The sequence below is a fragment of the Osmerus eperlanus genome, chromosome 9 (genome assembly GCF_963692335.1).
Source record: "Osmerus eperlanus chromosome 9, fOsmEpe2.1, whole genome shotgun sequence".
Classification (NCBI taxonomy): domain Eukaryota; kingdom Metazoa; phylum Chordata; class Actinopteri; order Osmeriformes; family Osmeridae; genus Osmerus; species Osmerus eperlanus.
In genome coordinates, this window is record NC_085026.1 from 12,549,842 (window position 1) to 12,564,127 (window position 14,286).

Consider the following 14,286-nt stretch of genomic DNA (forward strand, 5'->3'; position numbering starts at 1 on the left):
CAGTAACAGCAGCCTCTGCGCTCCCCTCCCCCCTTGCGTGTCCGTGCGTGTGCAAGCCTGGCAGCGTACATATGTGCGTACGCGGCCGTGATTGTTGTGAAGATGGCGGAGGGAGAGACAGAGAAGGAATATGATACACGGAAAGCTATCGAGGTGCTTCGAGAACAGTTCCAAGAATTAACTACAATATTAAAAGAGAGCCCGATATCAACGTTGGAGGCTTCTTTGCATTACTGCCAGGAATTCTGCAAAGTAAGCATTTTTTTTCACCAACCCATCCTAGGTGGTCAGCTACACAGCTTCCTGGCCGAAGATGCGCGTGTACGTTAGCTAGCTAGTTAGCTACAACAATGTAGCTACTGCAGCTAGCAAGCGAACCACGTTAAGGACAAATATAATAGCTTGTGTTCACCGCTCCAATATTATAATTTTAAAGAATATGTACATTATAGTATCTGACGATGCATTGTATAAGCTTTTACTAAATACCGTGTGCAAGCATCATTCATTTTTACAAAGCTTGTGTTGCTAGTAGTTAGCTAGTAGTTAGCTAACTGCTTTGCAGGCTCCCTGTGATCATGCCGTGCAAAGATGGATGAGTAGTCAGGCTGGTTTTAGTGCAATAGTGAACTTGTTTTTTGACGATCTATGTGAGTTACGAGAACATTTTCGCTTTATATGGTCATGCCTGTCCGAAATAAAGCGGTGTAGGTCAGCTCCTTCAACATCTGTCCATTTGTCCATTGTGCTCAGCCAGATCAATATAGGTGCCAAGAATAGGCCTCATGAGGTGATTTTCCATTTTAAATATACAAAGCATATCATTTTATTGTGTTTGTGGGTAAATTACTTGTGTGACTTTATGAATATAATTTATTGCAGTTTAGTGGAAAAGTGGGGACATTTGCCACACAGATGTGTTCAACCAGACAGCATCTGGTCACATTTTGACGAGCATGTGACGTTGACAAATGAAGGAAATTAAGCTTTTATTTCGATAACATTATGAAAGATGCACAATGGTATTTAATAGCAAATAGATATGTCTTTAAGAAACCCATTGGGGTTAAATAAACTCATGCATGCTGTTGTGCTGACTTGCCCCAGGGGGCTCCTGTTAGTTTTGAGGCTATCAGAGATCAACATGTACACTGGATTGCTGTGAAGGAACATTTATTCTAGTTTGATCCTTGAATATTGCCTCCAAAGAAAGAATCAGGGGTCACACCCATATAATGTCTGCTAGGCTTCCTTTCCTACAGAGATGGAGAAAAGGGGGAAGGGGGGGAAAAAAGGTTGTTTTTTCTTCCCCTCCTTCAGATCCTGGCTCAATACTTTTTCTTGTTCCATTGTGGCTTCAACTGTTTGTAGATATGTATGAAGTGCTTTATTGCTTGAAAATTAGGCATGCATATTGTGCTTTCATGATCGATTTGGTAAAATGACCTACTTAATACCTAAAGTTGATTTTATGAAGTTAATTATACACAATTTAATTTGGATTTACGGATTTAAAAATATAATTATATATGTTTGGATAATTTAGGTTTAGGAGTAGAATAATTATTGTTGTATATGCAAGATGGTTAACTCCCCTTTTAATCAGGTGTCAAAGCAACCTCAAAGATTTTTCTTAAATTTAATTCTGTAGGCCTATGTCATTCAGGCTGTCATGATTGGGTTATCTGGCTTTTAGGTCCTTGTAGAACATGCAGGACGGTGGAAGACAGATGAGGATCCACTGCCTTTGCTGGAGGTTTACACCTTGGCCATACTCAGCTATGCAAAGGCCACTCCTTGTCTCTCCTCCGAATGTGAAAATGTGCCACTTGTACTTGAAAAGCTAACACTGTGAGTAACAATATGATGATTTGGTCAATATATAGTGTTGTGAGACAGAGTGGAGACCAATTTTTGTTCTATTACTGTAAGATTCCCATTTTTTGTATTCATGAAGAACTGCAATAGAGTAATCTAAACCTTTTAAATGTAAGCAAACAAGCGAGTAACTCAAAATATGCTGTTAACTGTGTATTAATGTGTGTTACAACACATGCAGGAGCTGTGTGGAGTTGCTGCTCTTGTTGCCAGAGCCTGTACCTGGTGTCTTATGGGAGGACTTCCAGTCCTCTGTGAAGGTCAGTGTCCCTACTGCTGCTCTGTGACTAGAACGCTTAGTGAAAGTCAAAACAGAAAAGTAGGCTAATGAGGCTGGAAAATGTTACAAGTAGTTTCTCGATCAATATCATTGCTTTATGATTGAATTAACCAGTTCCTGTCCTTTGTAGTTGGCACACAACTTTTTACAAGAAAGTGGCAACATGCAGCTCCACATGCTGTCAGCTCTGGCTCAGGAGCATGGCGTGTGGTCCAACACCACACTTAGCCGCATTCTCTCAAATGACATGCCTGAGATTGAGAGAGGTAAATTGTTTGTTTGAACCATGTTCAAGCAAAATCAGGAAACACAGAACATTATCTTCAGATACAAGGCTGAACCATCTGTTATGAAATTGTGTTTGAAATATGTTTTCTGTTTTCCAAAGTTCATGAATTTTTGGATTTGGAAGGTCCCACACTTCTTAACATGCGCATAAAGCACCTTATGAAAGGTGGATGCATTGAGAAGGCTGCCGTCCTGTCCAAGGTGTGTTCAGAGTACCCGGGATATGAAGGAAAAGGAAACTTCAAGCAAACATATCTGGTTTGCATTTGTATGACAAAATCACCAGAGCAACTAGTGGAAGAGGTTAGTAGGTTTTGCTTTTATTATACCATTTAATGATATGAATGACTGTTTGTGTGTGAAAAGTTTTGGTCAACCAGCACCTCATTGCATTCATTATGATACATTACATTGTTAAAAGCAACTTTATTACATTAATTATGGTCATGTTATTTTTTTTATAAATAAGACTTTCTCTTTCTGTCTTGGCCAGATTACACATGTGGACTGTAAAGATGCTCTAGAGATGATATGTAATCTAGAGTCAGAAGGGGAGGAGAAAGAGGCTCTTTGTTTGTGCGCTGCGTTCCTAAAGAAACAGCTTCTCCAGGGAGACATGTACTGTGCCTGGTGAGTCCTACCCTCTCAAACACTTTCCACTCGTCCTACCCTCTCAAACACTTTCCACTCATCACAGAAGATTTTTAATCTGATCCCAACTTCCCAATCATGCTGAAATACTAACAGTGGTAGCACTGTCATCACTTAAATACTCACTCAAATACTGAGTAAGTGGATGCCTAAATTAAACAAGCACCCTTTTGAATCACCCACACATAATTTAATAAGAGTGCTGGCTGTGAAAATATACTTTTTAGGGAATCAGACTATCAGCACTCAGCACAGTGTGTCTGTAATGGGAACTTTCTCTTCCTGCTTCCCAATGCTTTTACTTTCTCATCTCAAGGGAGCTCACTCTTTTCTGGAGTAAGCTAGTGATGCGTGTGGAATCCTCGGCAGAGATGTTTCTCGCTCAGTGCAGGAATATGGCCCTTCTCTCCAGGAGTGTGTGTCACATTCTCTTCCTCATTAAAGTGATCCAATCTGAGGTGAAATGTGCTTCTTCCCTCTTTGTATATGATACTTCTTTTTCTTCTTTTTTTAGCAATATCACGCAAACAAACCTTTACACCATGACTCATTCTTTTTTGTGTGTGTTGTTTTCAGGCCGAGGGGACAGGACTGCCGGCATGTATTGAGATGTGCATACAAGCTCTACAGATGGCTTCCAGCGACAACACGGACAGCAAAGTGACCATCTGCAAAACAATATCCTGCCTTTTGCCCATTGATCTAGAGGTCAAACGGGCATGCCAACTGACGGAGTTCCTTCTCCAGCCTACTGTGGACTCGTACTACGCAGTGGAATCACTCTACAATGAACCAGACCAAAAGCTGGATCAAGAGGAGAATCTACCAGTACCCAATTCACTACGCTGCGAGTTACTGTTAGCCTTGAAGACACAGTGGCCTTTTGATCCAGAGTTCTGGGACTGGAGAACCTTAAAGCGCAATTGCTTGTCACTGATGGGCGATGAGGCATCCATTGTGTCATCAATTGACACTCTTAATGACACTGATGACTATGAGACTGAGGTAGCAGACAAGGGCCCAGAATTCACTGACCTGCAGGATTTTCTTACAAACACTACAAATGAACTGAATGAAATTACTGATGAGAAAGAAAAAAATAGAGAAGCTAAGAAATTAAGGGAGCAGGGATTTGTTTCTGCAAGGTTTAGGAATTGGCAGGCCTACATGCAGTATTGTGTTTTATGTGACAAAGAGTTCTTGGGTCACCGGATTGTTCGTCATGCACAGAAGCATTTCAAGGATGGGGTCTATATGTGCCCGATTTGTGCAGATAGTTTTGACAGTAGGGAGGTTTTGGATCCACATGTTGCATCACATGTAAAGCAATCTTGCAAAGAGAGACTTGCAGCTATGAAAGCCCAGAGCAAAATACGCAAGCCACCACAATCCCCAGGCAGCCAGTCTAAAAGCTTCAAAGATACTGTCGTGAAGGTCGAGGCCAGTTCAAGCGATGGAAATCACACCAGTTCTGACACATTGGTCCAAGTCAGTCCACAGAAACCTCCACCCAAATGTGATCAGGAGTTTACTGATGACTGCTCCTGTCCTGTTACCAACTGTAACAAAGTTTTCAAGTTTTTCCGTCATCTGATGTGCCATGTAAGAGCCCATAAAGATGACGAAGAAGCCACTCATTTCCTCGAGTTACAGAAGCAGAAGGTAGTGTGCCAGTATTGTCGTCGGCACTTTGTCAATGTTAGGCACCTCAATGATCATTTGCAAATGCACTGTGGCACTAAGCCGTATTTCTGCATACAGCTGAATTGCACAGCAAACTTCAGCTCAAATTCTGAGCTCCTAATGCATAGGAGACTACATACAGAATTCAAAGCGCAGTGCATGTTCCCTAATTGCGGGATGATTTTCAACGAGGCTTATCTCCTGTATGATCATGAGGCACAGCATTACCTTACCTACACTTGCAGAATGGCAAATTGTGGGAAGACTTTTGATTCACAGATCCAGTTCAAGCAGCATCAGGACAGCCATGGACCAAATGATGCTCTCGTTAATGAGAACAACCTTGAACCTAAAATGGAACCATCAACCCAGTACTCCCCAAGTAAAGAGGGTAAATGCTCAGCCTTTGTTCGCCTGGAACGGATTAATGAACAGGATTACATGAGGGAAGGGGCCCTCAAATCAGACACATTAAGGTCTCCGCAGCACCCTAAAGAACTGGGACCTGTGAGAGTGAAACACTCAGTTGAAAACATGCTGAATTCTGTTATGAGCCCCACAAACGAACCACAGAAGTGTTATACCCCGTTGACTCCACCTCCTGCATTACAGCTGGGGGATGGCAGACCAGATCCCCATCTTCCACAACCACACCATGCTGCTATGGCAGCAAATGGTGAGAATCCCATGGATCCCTGTACAACCAAACATGTGAAACAGGACCTGGAAGAGAAACCTGATAATGGAGTACCCCCTGTTTATCAGAAAGTGTTGCCACAGATATTTCCCACACCAGCAATTAAGAGTGAAAACCCTTTTTCGTTAGTAGGGTACCCCACCACTCCTACTGTTTCTAGCAGTGATGAGAACGCTCACAGCTGTCCATTTGAGGACTGCACACGCTCTTACAGCACCAACAAAAGCCTTTCCAGGCATGTAAAGAAAATTCACCCTGACATTTTTGAGAAATGGAAATTGGCCAAGAAATACAATAAAGTTGTCAAGATAACAGCAAAAAAGATGTCATCCAAGGCTTCAGATGTTGATTCACCATGCCAAGAGGACAGGACACAGCATCACCTGTCACCTCTATGCAATAATACTGGGCTGCAACAGATGGAATACCCAATTGCATGTTCAAGCTCACCCGCTCCTTGCTTTCCTGTCTCCACTGATCCAGTGCCTATTACTCCAATGATAAACCACTCCATGTACCCTCAATGGGGCAATACACAGACGCCCACTGGACTGATGCATGCAGACATGTCTCAAGCCTGGTCTACATCTTCTGTGAACAATTGCTATGCAGATGCCTACCACATGAATGATTACCCATCCAGGATCTTAAACCACTGGCAGTCAGAGCCTTATCAAACCCCAGCTGTTCACCCATCAGAGAGGGACAAAGAGCATTTAATGGCTGCTATCCACTGTGGTACTATCCCACATGGTTGTTCAGAACCAAGTTTGATGAATGAAATGTCTCAATATGTGTCAAGCTCTTTAATGTTGGATAATGGGGTACAAGTGCACAATGGTGGACACCAATATGGGATTATGCATCCAGATGTCCATCCAGATAGTGTGGATACTTCCCTGATAAGAAAAAGCAATGTCAATATGCCTGACCAGATGGATAATGATATTATCACAGTGGTTGACAGCATGCCAGGGGGGAGTTATAACCCATCCTATGTTTCTAACGATTCTTCCAGTCTCAGTCCCAGGACTCTAATTGACAACCCAAGTAAAGAAATTGGCCATGACAGCCAGATCACACTGCATGGCACACTGGAGATCATCAACACAGAGAACGTGACACCCAGTTTTCAACATCAAATCGACAGTTCTGTAGATGTCATGCTGAGTCCACCTTTACAGGCAGATATCCCATTTGAAGATGATGCAGAGTCTGAGGCTGCCCCTTCGGAGGAGAAAATTGGCGATAGTGAGGTGCAAAAGGGAAAACGGAGGCAGAGCAAGAGGGCTAAATGGCCAGCTATTATTAAGGATGGGAAAGTCATTTGCAGAAGGTGCTTCAGAGAGTTCTCAAGTACCAAGTCTCTTGGAGGTCACTTATCCAAGCGCTCACAGTGTAAACCACTGGATGAAGTAGACCTGACTGCTGATTTGCCAACATCATTTCTTGACTTTCTCAATGATCCTCATGTTCCTGACACTAATGGAGCAATTTATAATATGTCAAATGGGGATTATACGCAGGAAACTCTCAATGTTCCTACTGCAAAGGCTTCTGAAATTGGCCAACAGGAAGCACAGAAACCCCTGGATTCCCTTCCAACTTCTGGTGGCCATGCCTCCCACACCACAGAGTTCAATGGAAGCCTGGCTGTTAACACCGGGTCTGATACACCCTCTAATGCAGCATGTCCAGAGACCAAGCTCATGGAGATTCAAAACGCTTTTCAGAAGTTGGATCTAGTTGAGGCGGCTCGTGAGAAAATGCTGGAGAAAAGCTTGACAGAGCAGACTCTCAGTCGCAACGATGCAGTCTCAGAAAATCTTAAAAGCGTGACTCCAAAAGTGAAGGTCAAAAAAGAAGTGGAACATCGGGAAAAGGGCCCCAAGCCTTTTAAGTGTGAACAGGATAACTGTGAGTATGGATGCATGACAAAAGAGGCATTATTTAAACACCTTAGCAAGATGCACGATTACTCTAATGAGATGATTGAGGAATTGAAGAAAACCCCAGTCAAATTAGCTCCATATACTTGTCAGATTTGCCCAAAAACGTTCACACGAAGTACCGGCCTTAGAATACATTATGAAAATGTTCACCGCCTGTCAAAAGATGAGATACTAAAGTTGAAGTTGGGTCTTCGCAAGAAACGGTCAAGTAATCCAAGCACAGACACAGAGCCAGAGAGTAGTAATAGTCATGACAATGGGCCCTCAGTAGGGTCATCTATAATAAAACAAGAGCCACTTGACATTGCTATTGCTGGTCTTATGGAAGGCATGGATCAGGAGGGAAGTGCCCTGGAAGACATCCCAGCAGGAAATGCAGAACCCGATCCCACGCAGCAAGTTATAGTTGGGCAGGTGCAGCCAACAGAGAGAAGTCCAATAAATTATGACAGTTCATCATCTGACTTGGCATCAAAATTCAAAACTGGGCAAACCCCAGAGGAGAGAACTGAGACGGTCCAGCAAGCTGACCACACTCCAAAGGTGGAGCAGAAGGTAGATAAAATAAACATTGTAGCAGAGAGTGAGATCAAGTCGGAACCTTCAGCTCTGAGTCGGACAACAGAGGCAGTGCCCAGCCAGCAGGACCAGAACCCCTCCCAAGAAAGACCAAGCAGCTCAAAAGGCACACCATCTAAAGATAAGGGTCGAGTCAAAAAGAGGGAAAAAGGCAAAAGGATAAGCCTTAAAATATGTGAGGGTGACATTTCATTCAGCCCCTATAGACCATACCGCTGTGTTCATGAAGGGTGCTCTGCAGCGTTCACCATCCAGCAGAATCTAATCCTCCATTACAGGGCTATGCATCAGTCATCCCTCCCTCAAGGGGAAGTCTGTGCAGAGAAGGCTGATGCCACTAGTGAACAAGATGCTGAGGTCAATGACAGTGAAGTCCGGTGTCAAGTGAAAGATTGCTCGAGGATATTCCAGGGAATCACAAGATTGATTCAACATTACCTATTACTGCATAAATTCACCCGTGACAAAGCTACCGCCATGATGTCTAGCATGAAGGTAGGGACGTTCGAGTGCGACAGGTCACAATGTACGCTCTTCTTTGATTCTGTGGATAAATACATTGAGCACATAAAGAACTTTCACAAGGAAATTAATATCTCAGAGAGTGGAACTGTGGATCAGACATTTAAATGTGAGCATGAGGATTGTGATCGTGTCTACACCACGCGGTCAAACCTTCTTCGTCACCTCATGAAAAAACATGATTTTGTGTGTGATGTTAAGACACAGCATGTTAAAACAGAAGAAGTCAGTCCAAATCACGGCAAAGAGAATATTGAAAGTAAATTTAAAATAAAGAAGAAAATTGCAAAGAAGAAAGATGGTAGAACACCGGAACATTGGACTAGCTTTGGCAAGCCTTCTCTGAAATCCCATGAAGAAGCATCTGCCATGTGCACCAAAAAGTCATCTTTGCAATACCCCTGTATGATAAAAGGCTGTGATGCAGTCGAACGGGCTGAAAGGAATATATTCAGACATTACACCACTCACGGCCTAACAGAACGGTACATTGAGGATCAGAGAAGCCAATTCATTTTCTGTAAAAAGCTCTCACGTTCAAGGTTCAAAGATGCTAACAAATCCGAGGGCATGTCTACAAGCTCATCTTCAGAGCAGTCAGGCCCTGATGAGAGTGGCGCTGAGAGTTCAAAGGTCATTAGTCAGGAGCAGGAGTCATTGGAGGGCGTCATCCAGGATGAGACCAAGCTATCAAACGACGAGAGCTCCGAGTCCATCGCGTCCACAGGGGAGGAGAAGAAACGGAGAGGTCGTCCCCGGAAGAAACCAGCCTGCACAGAAAAGAGGTCAACACCGAGAACTCGCTCGACTGTTATGTCTGAAAACTCTGATCCCGGCACTACTGGACTCATAGAGGAGCAGCCTGAGCAGGAAGAGTCTGTTAAGCCTCTCAGATTTGACAAATCTTTCCTCCAGTTTCTGGACACCACAGAATCTCCCGACACTCCGAAAAGGAAAATGACTGAAGGCTCTGCAACCGAGCTGCCTTTGAAACGGCAACGAACTTTACAGCAGAAAACTGTTAACATCATGAACAAAATACCTGACGAATTCAAAATCTGCCAAAACCTTGTTGACTTTAGAAACCCTCTAAATCTCAAATCGGTGACTAATGTTAAGATTGTAATGGATAAAACATTTTCAGATGGTGCTGAACATTTGTTAAAACAACTTCAAGACATGCGACCCATGGTAATTATAAAAAAGTGTCTCTATAGTTGATGGATAGCTCACAGCTGGATGTTTTTACTCTCCACTCACTCAGGATTTGAGAAGAAACATGCTGCAGACAGGTCTGTTCATAGCGCATCAGATTTCCAATAGTTAGCAGTTTTTGGTCAGGTGACCATGAAAATATTTTATACTTATGATATGTATGCTACAGTCGATTTTATTATGTATGTTATTAGTCACAAGAACCAGGTAATCTATAGAACATAGATTTTAGAACATGTTTGTATTTATGATGCTTCTAGTACTAAAATTGTTTTTGCTAAACGGAGAATTTTAAGCAAAAACAGAAGTCTTTATATATCCCTATGGGATTTTTTAAGTTGTGTTTGTATTTATTTTTCTTATATATTTTCTTTCCAACACTAGTATCTGTAATATTTACATGTCTTCCACAAAGTGTTCAATAAACTGTAACTGGTCGCTTTTGTAAAACTTCTACAGTCTTAGTGTATGTGTTCAATTGTCCATAACAGGTTAGTTCATTCAGAAAACATTGTCCGGTTTCCCACTTGCCTACATTCCGTTCATAAGCACACTGAGGTGATTCTTATTATGACAATAAAACAATGGTCAGACTAATCCAAAACTACTTTGAATTTGCATTCAAATGCACGATAACCAAAAGGCCCACACATACATTCAATGATTGTGATCTTAGATGGAATAAGTTCATTTATAATGGCAGTACCTTAATGTTCATTGACCTGTTTTGATACATGCGTAATGATGTGTGGGCACCTTCCTGCAGCACCATACTTGTCTCACACCCAGGGCCCGGTTTTTCAAAAGGTTCAATCCGGATAAAATTGGTCCGGATTTAGTCATCCTTTTTTTTGCGATCCGTGATCACGTAATCCATCTTACTTTTGAGCCAGTTTTTCAAAGCAACATCGGATTGGATCAATCTGATCCGGATAAGAACTTTTCAGGATCACCAAATCAGGATAACCAGTGCTCAAACAGGATAGGAAATCACAATGTAGAACTAATAGATATGTAAAGAGCAACAAGTAGAATAGCTAGTGTGGGGTCAATATAAGTTTATTTTTATTTGAAATGAAAACACACATTTAAAAAACACTAAAAACAAGAAAAACCCCACCCCATCCTCTTCCAGCAGTCCGCTCACCTGAGACCTACAACACAAACACTGTACATTGAGGATATTTATAACAAGTTTCAAATATAGATGTATTGAATAAATAAAAAAGACTGTCAAATACTCCACAATAATTTCAGACTTCCTCATCTGATGTGGAGAGACCAGCTTGTCTGAGCGTAGCCTTTAGGAGGCGGATCTCAAGTCTGGCCTTGGTTTGCTGCAGTTTGGTCAGAGTCAGTTGTTCCTCTGCCAGACGAAGCTGTGCTTCTGCCCTTTCAGTCTCTTTTTGCAGAAGTGCCTTGTAATCATCATCATCTTTGTTTGATGATTCTTCCTCAGGAACAGAGCTGAGATCCAATATAAATACGCTCTCTGGATCAGCCTTAGGAGGAACTGGCAGATTCTCCTCCTCAATCCAAGGCTCGCCATCCCCCACAACACCTTGAATACCATGGAGAGCTTGCGACTTCTCACCTCCAATGATGTCGAGGACCACATCTGTGTAATCTCCCCTCTTAAATGGCTTGTTGCCTGTTTGTGGGTTTTTGCCCTGGCCTTAAGATTCTTCCACCGCAATTTGATTTGGTCTGTGGTCCTCCTCTGGCCAGACCCTATGGCATTCACATTTTCTGTGATTAAAATCCAAACATCATTTTTCTTTTTGTTGGTATCCTTAGCAGAATTAAAACTTCCCACTATTGTTCCATAATGGCACCGAACACCGTCTAGTAGTGCATTGGTTTCAGCAGCAGTGAAGTTACAGCTTCTTGAGTCCATGGTTCCGTTGCTTTACTATAGTGAACATTGTTCATCAATTATAGGCCTTGGGTCCAATTGCCTCAATTGAACACAAGCCAAAACCAATCAGTTGTAATAGGTGTGTTTGAAAAGACCAACTACACAGCCATATAAATCAGCCTTTCTCAGAGGATTCACAGAGAGACAGTGAAATGGCAGGTGTTGTCCACCGCCACCACCACTTTGCCAGGAGAGGATACCGTCAAAGGGTGTATGTTGAACGTACCAAGCCACTGGAGCAATACACCACTGAGGAGCTGTATGTCCGGTTTCGCTTTGGGAAGGCTGATATAGAGTACCTTGTGAACCTTCTCAGGCCAAAACTTCAACACAGAACCCAAAGGAGTCACAGTCTGTCTGTGGAAGACCAGATCCTCATTGCTCTCCGATTTTATGCATGTGGGACTTTCTATCAAGTTGTTGGTGACTATATGGGAGTGGTGAAATCAGCTGTGTGTGATGTGGTGAGAGATGTGTCAATCGCACTGGCCAGCCTGGTCAATGAATTTGTTTCTTTTCCAAAGGACAACCAGAATGCCCAGGCCAAGCGCAGCTTTTTTCTTTTGGGGAATATGCCCAATACTATTGGAGCAATCGACTGCACACATGTGCATATACAAGCACCTCATGAGAATGAATGGGAGTTTATAAACAGAAAGGGGAGGCACAGCATCAATGTCCAATTTGTGTGTGATGCTGACCTCATCATCATCAACTGCGTTGTCAAGTGGCCTGGGTCTGTCCATGATGCACGCATCCTGAGGCAGAGCGCTCTATATAGAGACCTCCAAACCAACTGACCGGATGGCATAATATTAGGAGACAGTGCCTACCCACTCCTACCATGGCTGATGACTCCTTTTCTAACAGCAAATACACCGGCGCAGGCACGCTTCAACACTGCTCATTGCAGAGCAAGATGTGCAATTGAGCGTTTAAATGGAGTTCTTAACCCTTGTGCTGCCTTCGGGTCACATGACCCAAAGGTTCATAACGAACCATCGTTGTGTTTACCCAATTTTACCCAATACAAAAACAAATAAAAATAATTTTCTTTTAACCCTTGTGTTATCTTCGGGTCATTCTGACCCATCAGTCATTGTGACCCACCATCGTATTGCGACAAATTTACCGCATACAAAGACAAAGTGAAGCATTTTCTTTTAACCCTTGTGTTATCTTCGGGTCGTTCTGACCCATCAGTCATTGTGACCCACCGTCGTATTGCGACAACTTTACCGCATACAAAAACAAAGTGAAGCATTTTCTTTTAACCGTTGGGCTGTCTCAGACCCCCCACATTGCAAAGGTTAAAAGAAAATTATTTTTATTTGTTTTTTTATTGGGTAAAATTGGGTAAACACAACGATGGTTCGTTATGAACCTTTGGGTCATGTGACCCGAAGGCAGCACGAGGGTTAACCTTTGCAATGTGGGGGGTCTGAGACAGCCCAACGGTTCAAAGAAAATGCTTCACTTTGTTTTTGTATGCGGTGAAGTTGTCGCAATACGACGGTGGGTCACAATGACTGATGGGTCAGAATGACCCGAAGATAACACAAGGGTTAAGAGGCGCTTTGCATGCCTTAACTACCTGAGAGCGGAACCACAGAAAGCATGCAACATAACCCTTGCCTGTATTGTCCTGCACAACATCGCTACTAAGCGCAATGTCCCTCTCTGTGCTGACAATGATGCACCTGAGCCCCTTGGAGACCCTAACCAACCTCCTGCATTCTGCCAGAACGAGCAAACAGGACGTGCAACAAGGGACACAATAGTTAGACACTATTTCTGATTTGGATTTGTTTTGGATTTAAAAAATCAGTGATTGCCATTCTTTGCATTTATTTGTTTATTCTGTAATCATTGCATGCATCACTAATAAATATTCTAAAAACAAAAATATTTTCGATTTTGATGAATATATATATCAATTAGTGACAGAATAAAATGTATTGTTTTTGGTCAATTTTGACAGCTGTTTGGGGGATTATTTTATGAGGCCAAACAGGCCTATACTGAAAGGCTGAATACGTTAAAGCCTACCTAATCACTGTAGCCTGACGGATGTACAAATAAAATTAAAACCTTATGAATAAATAGGATATCTTGTCAGATACTGCATGATCCAAATATAGTATTATTTGATACATTTTTTAAGTTTTCATTACATTTTGGGCATGAAATCCACGCTGAATCCACCCTTCTGATGGGATCAGTTTAATCCAGATTTTTTGGATCAAAGTGATCCAAATCCTACAAAAAAGTTCTGAAAAACCCAAACTAAAGGTTTGATCCGGATCAAAACCAAGATTGGATTACATGATCTAATCCGATTATGTAATCCGTTTTTTCTTTTGAAAAACCCATTTTCAAGATTTGATCCAATCCGTTATCCAAAATCCTAGTGGATTACTTTTGAAAAACCGGGCCCAGATGATACATTTGAGAATGCCATCGGTAAGATGGGGTCAAAGAGATAACCTACATGCAAACTGCAAAGTTTAGTGTAATGTGTCGATTCTTAAATAAATGAGCTAATTCGATCGTGCATAATTGACTGTTTGGCATTCAATTTGTGTTGTTTGCTGTTCAAGAAATTACACCATACTTGAGATGG

The 14,286-nt window shown here is 42.2% G+C and overlaps 1 protein-coding gene across 1 annotated transcript; it reads left to right on the forward strand.

The window, feature by feature from the left end:
* Positions 1-75: 75 nt before the first annotated feature.
* On the forward strand, positions 76-10,199 carry znf292a (zinc finger protein 292a). The gene is made up of 8 exons (XM_062470352.1): positions 76-252; positions 1,697-1,851; positions 2,060-2,138; positions 2,289-2,424; positions 2,547-2,749; positions 2,940-3,076; positions 3,414-3,555; positions 3,674-10,199. The coding sequence occupies exons 1-8, from the start codon at positions 103-105 to the stop codon at positions 9,749-9,751; spliced, it is 7,080 nt and encodes a 2,359-aa protein (XP_062326336.1). The 5' UTR covers positions 76-102; the 3' UTR covers positions 9,752-10,199.
* The last annotated feature ends 4,087 nt before the right edge of the window (positions 10,200-14,286 follow it).

Coding starts and splice junctions, on each gene's coding strand:
- znf292a (XM_062470352.1), top strand. CDS start 103: ATGGCGGAGGGAGAGACAGAGAAGGAATATGATACACGGAAAGCTATC. Junction 253..1,696: donor ACTGCCAGGAATTCTGCAAA/GTAAGCATTTTT, acceptor TCTGGCTTTTAG/GTCCTTGTAGAACATGCAGG. Junction 3,556..3,673: donor TTAAAGTGATCCAATCTGAG/GTGAAATGTGCT, acceptor TGTTGTTTTCAG/GCCGAGGGGACAGGACTGCC.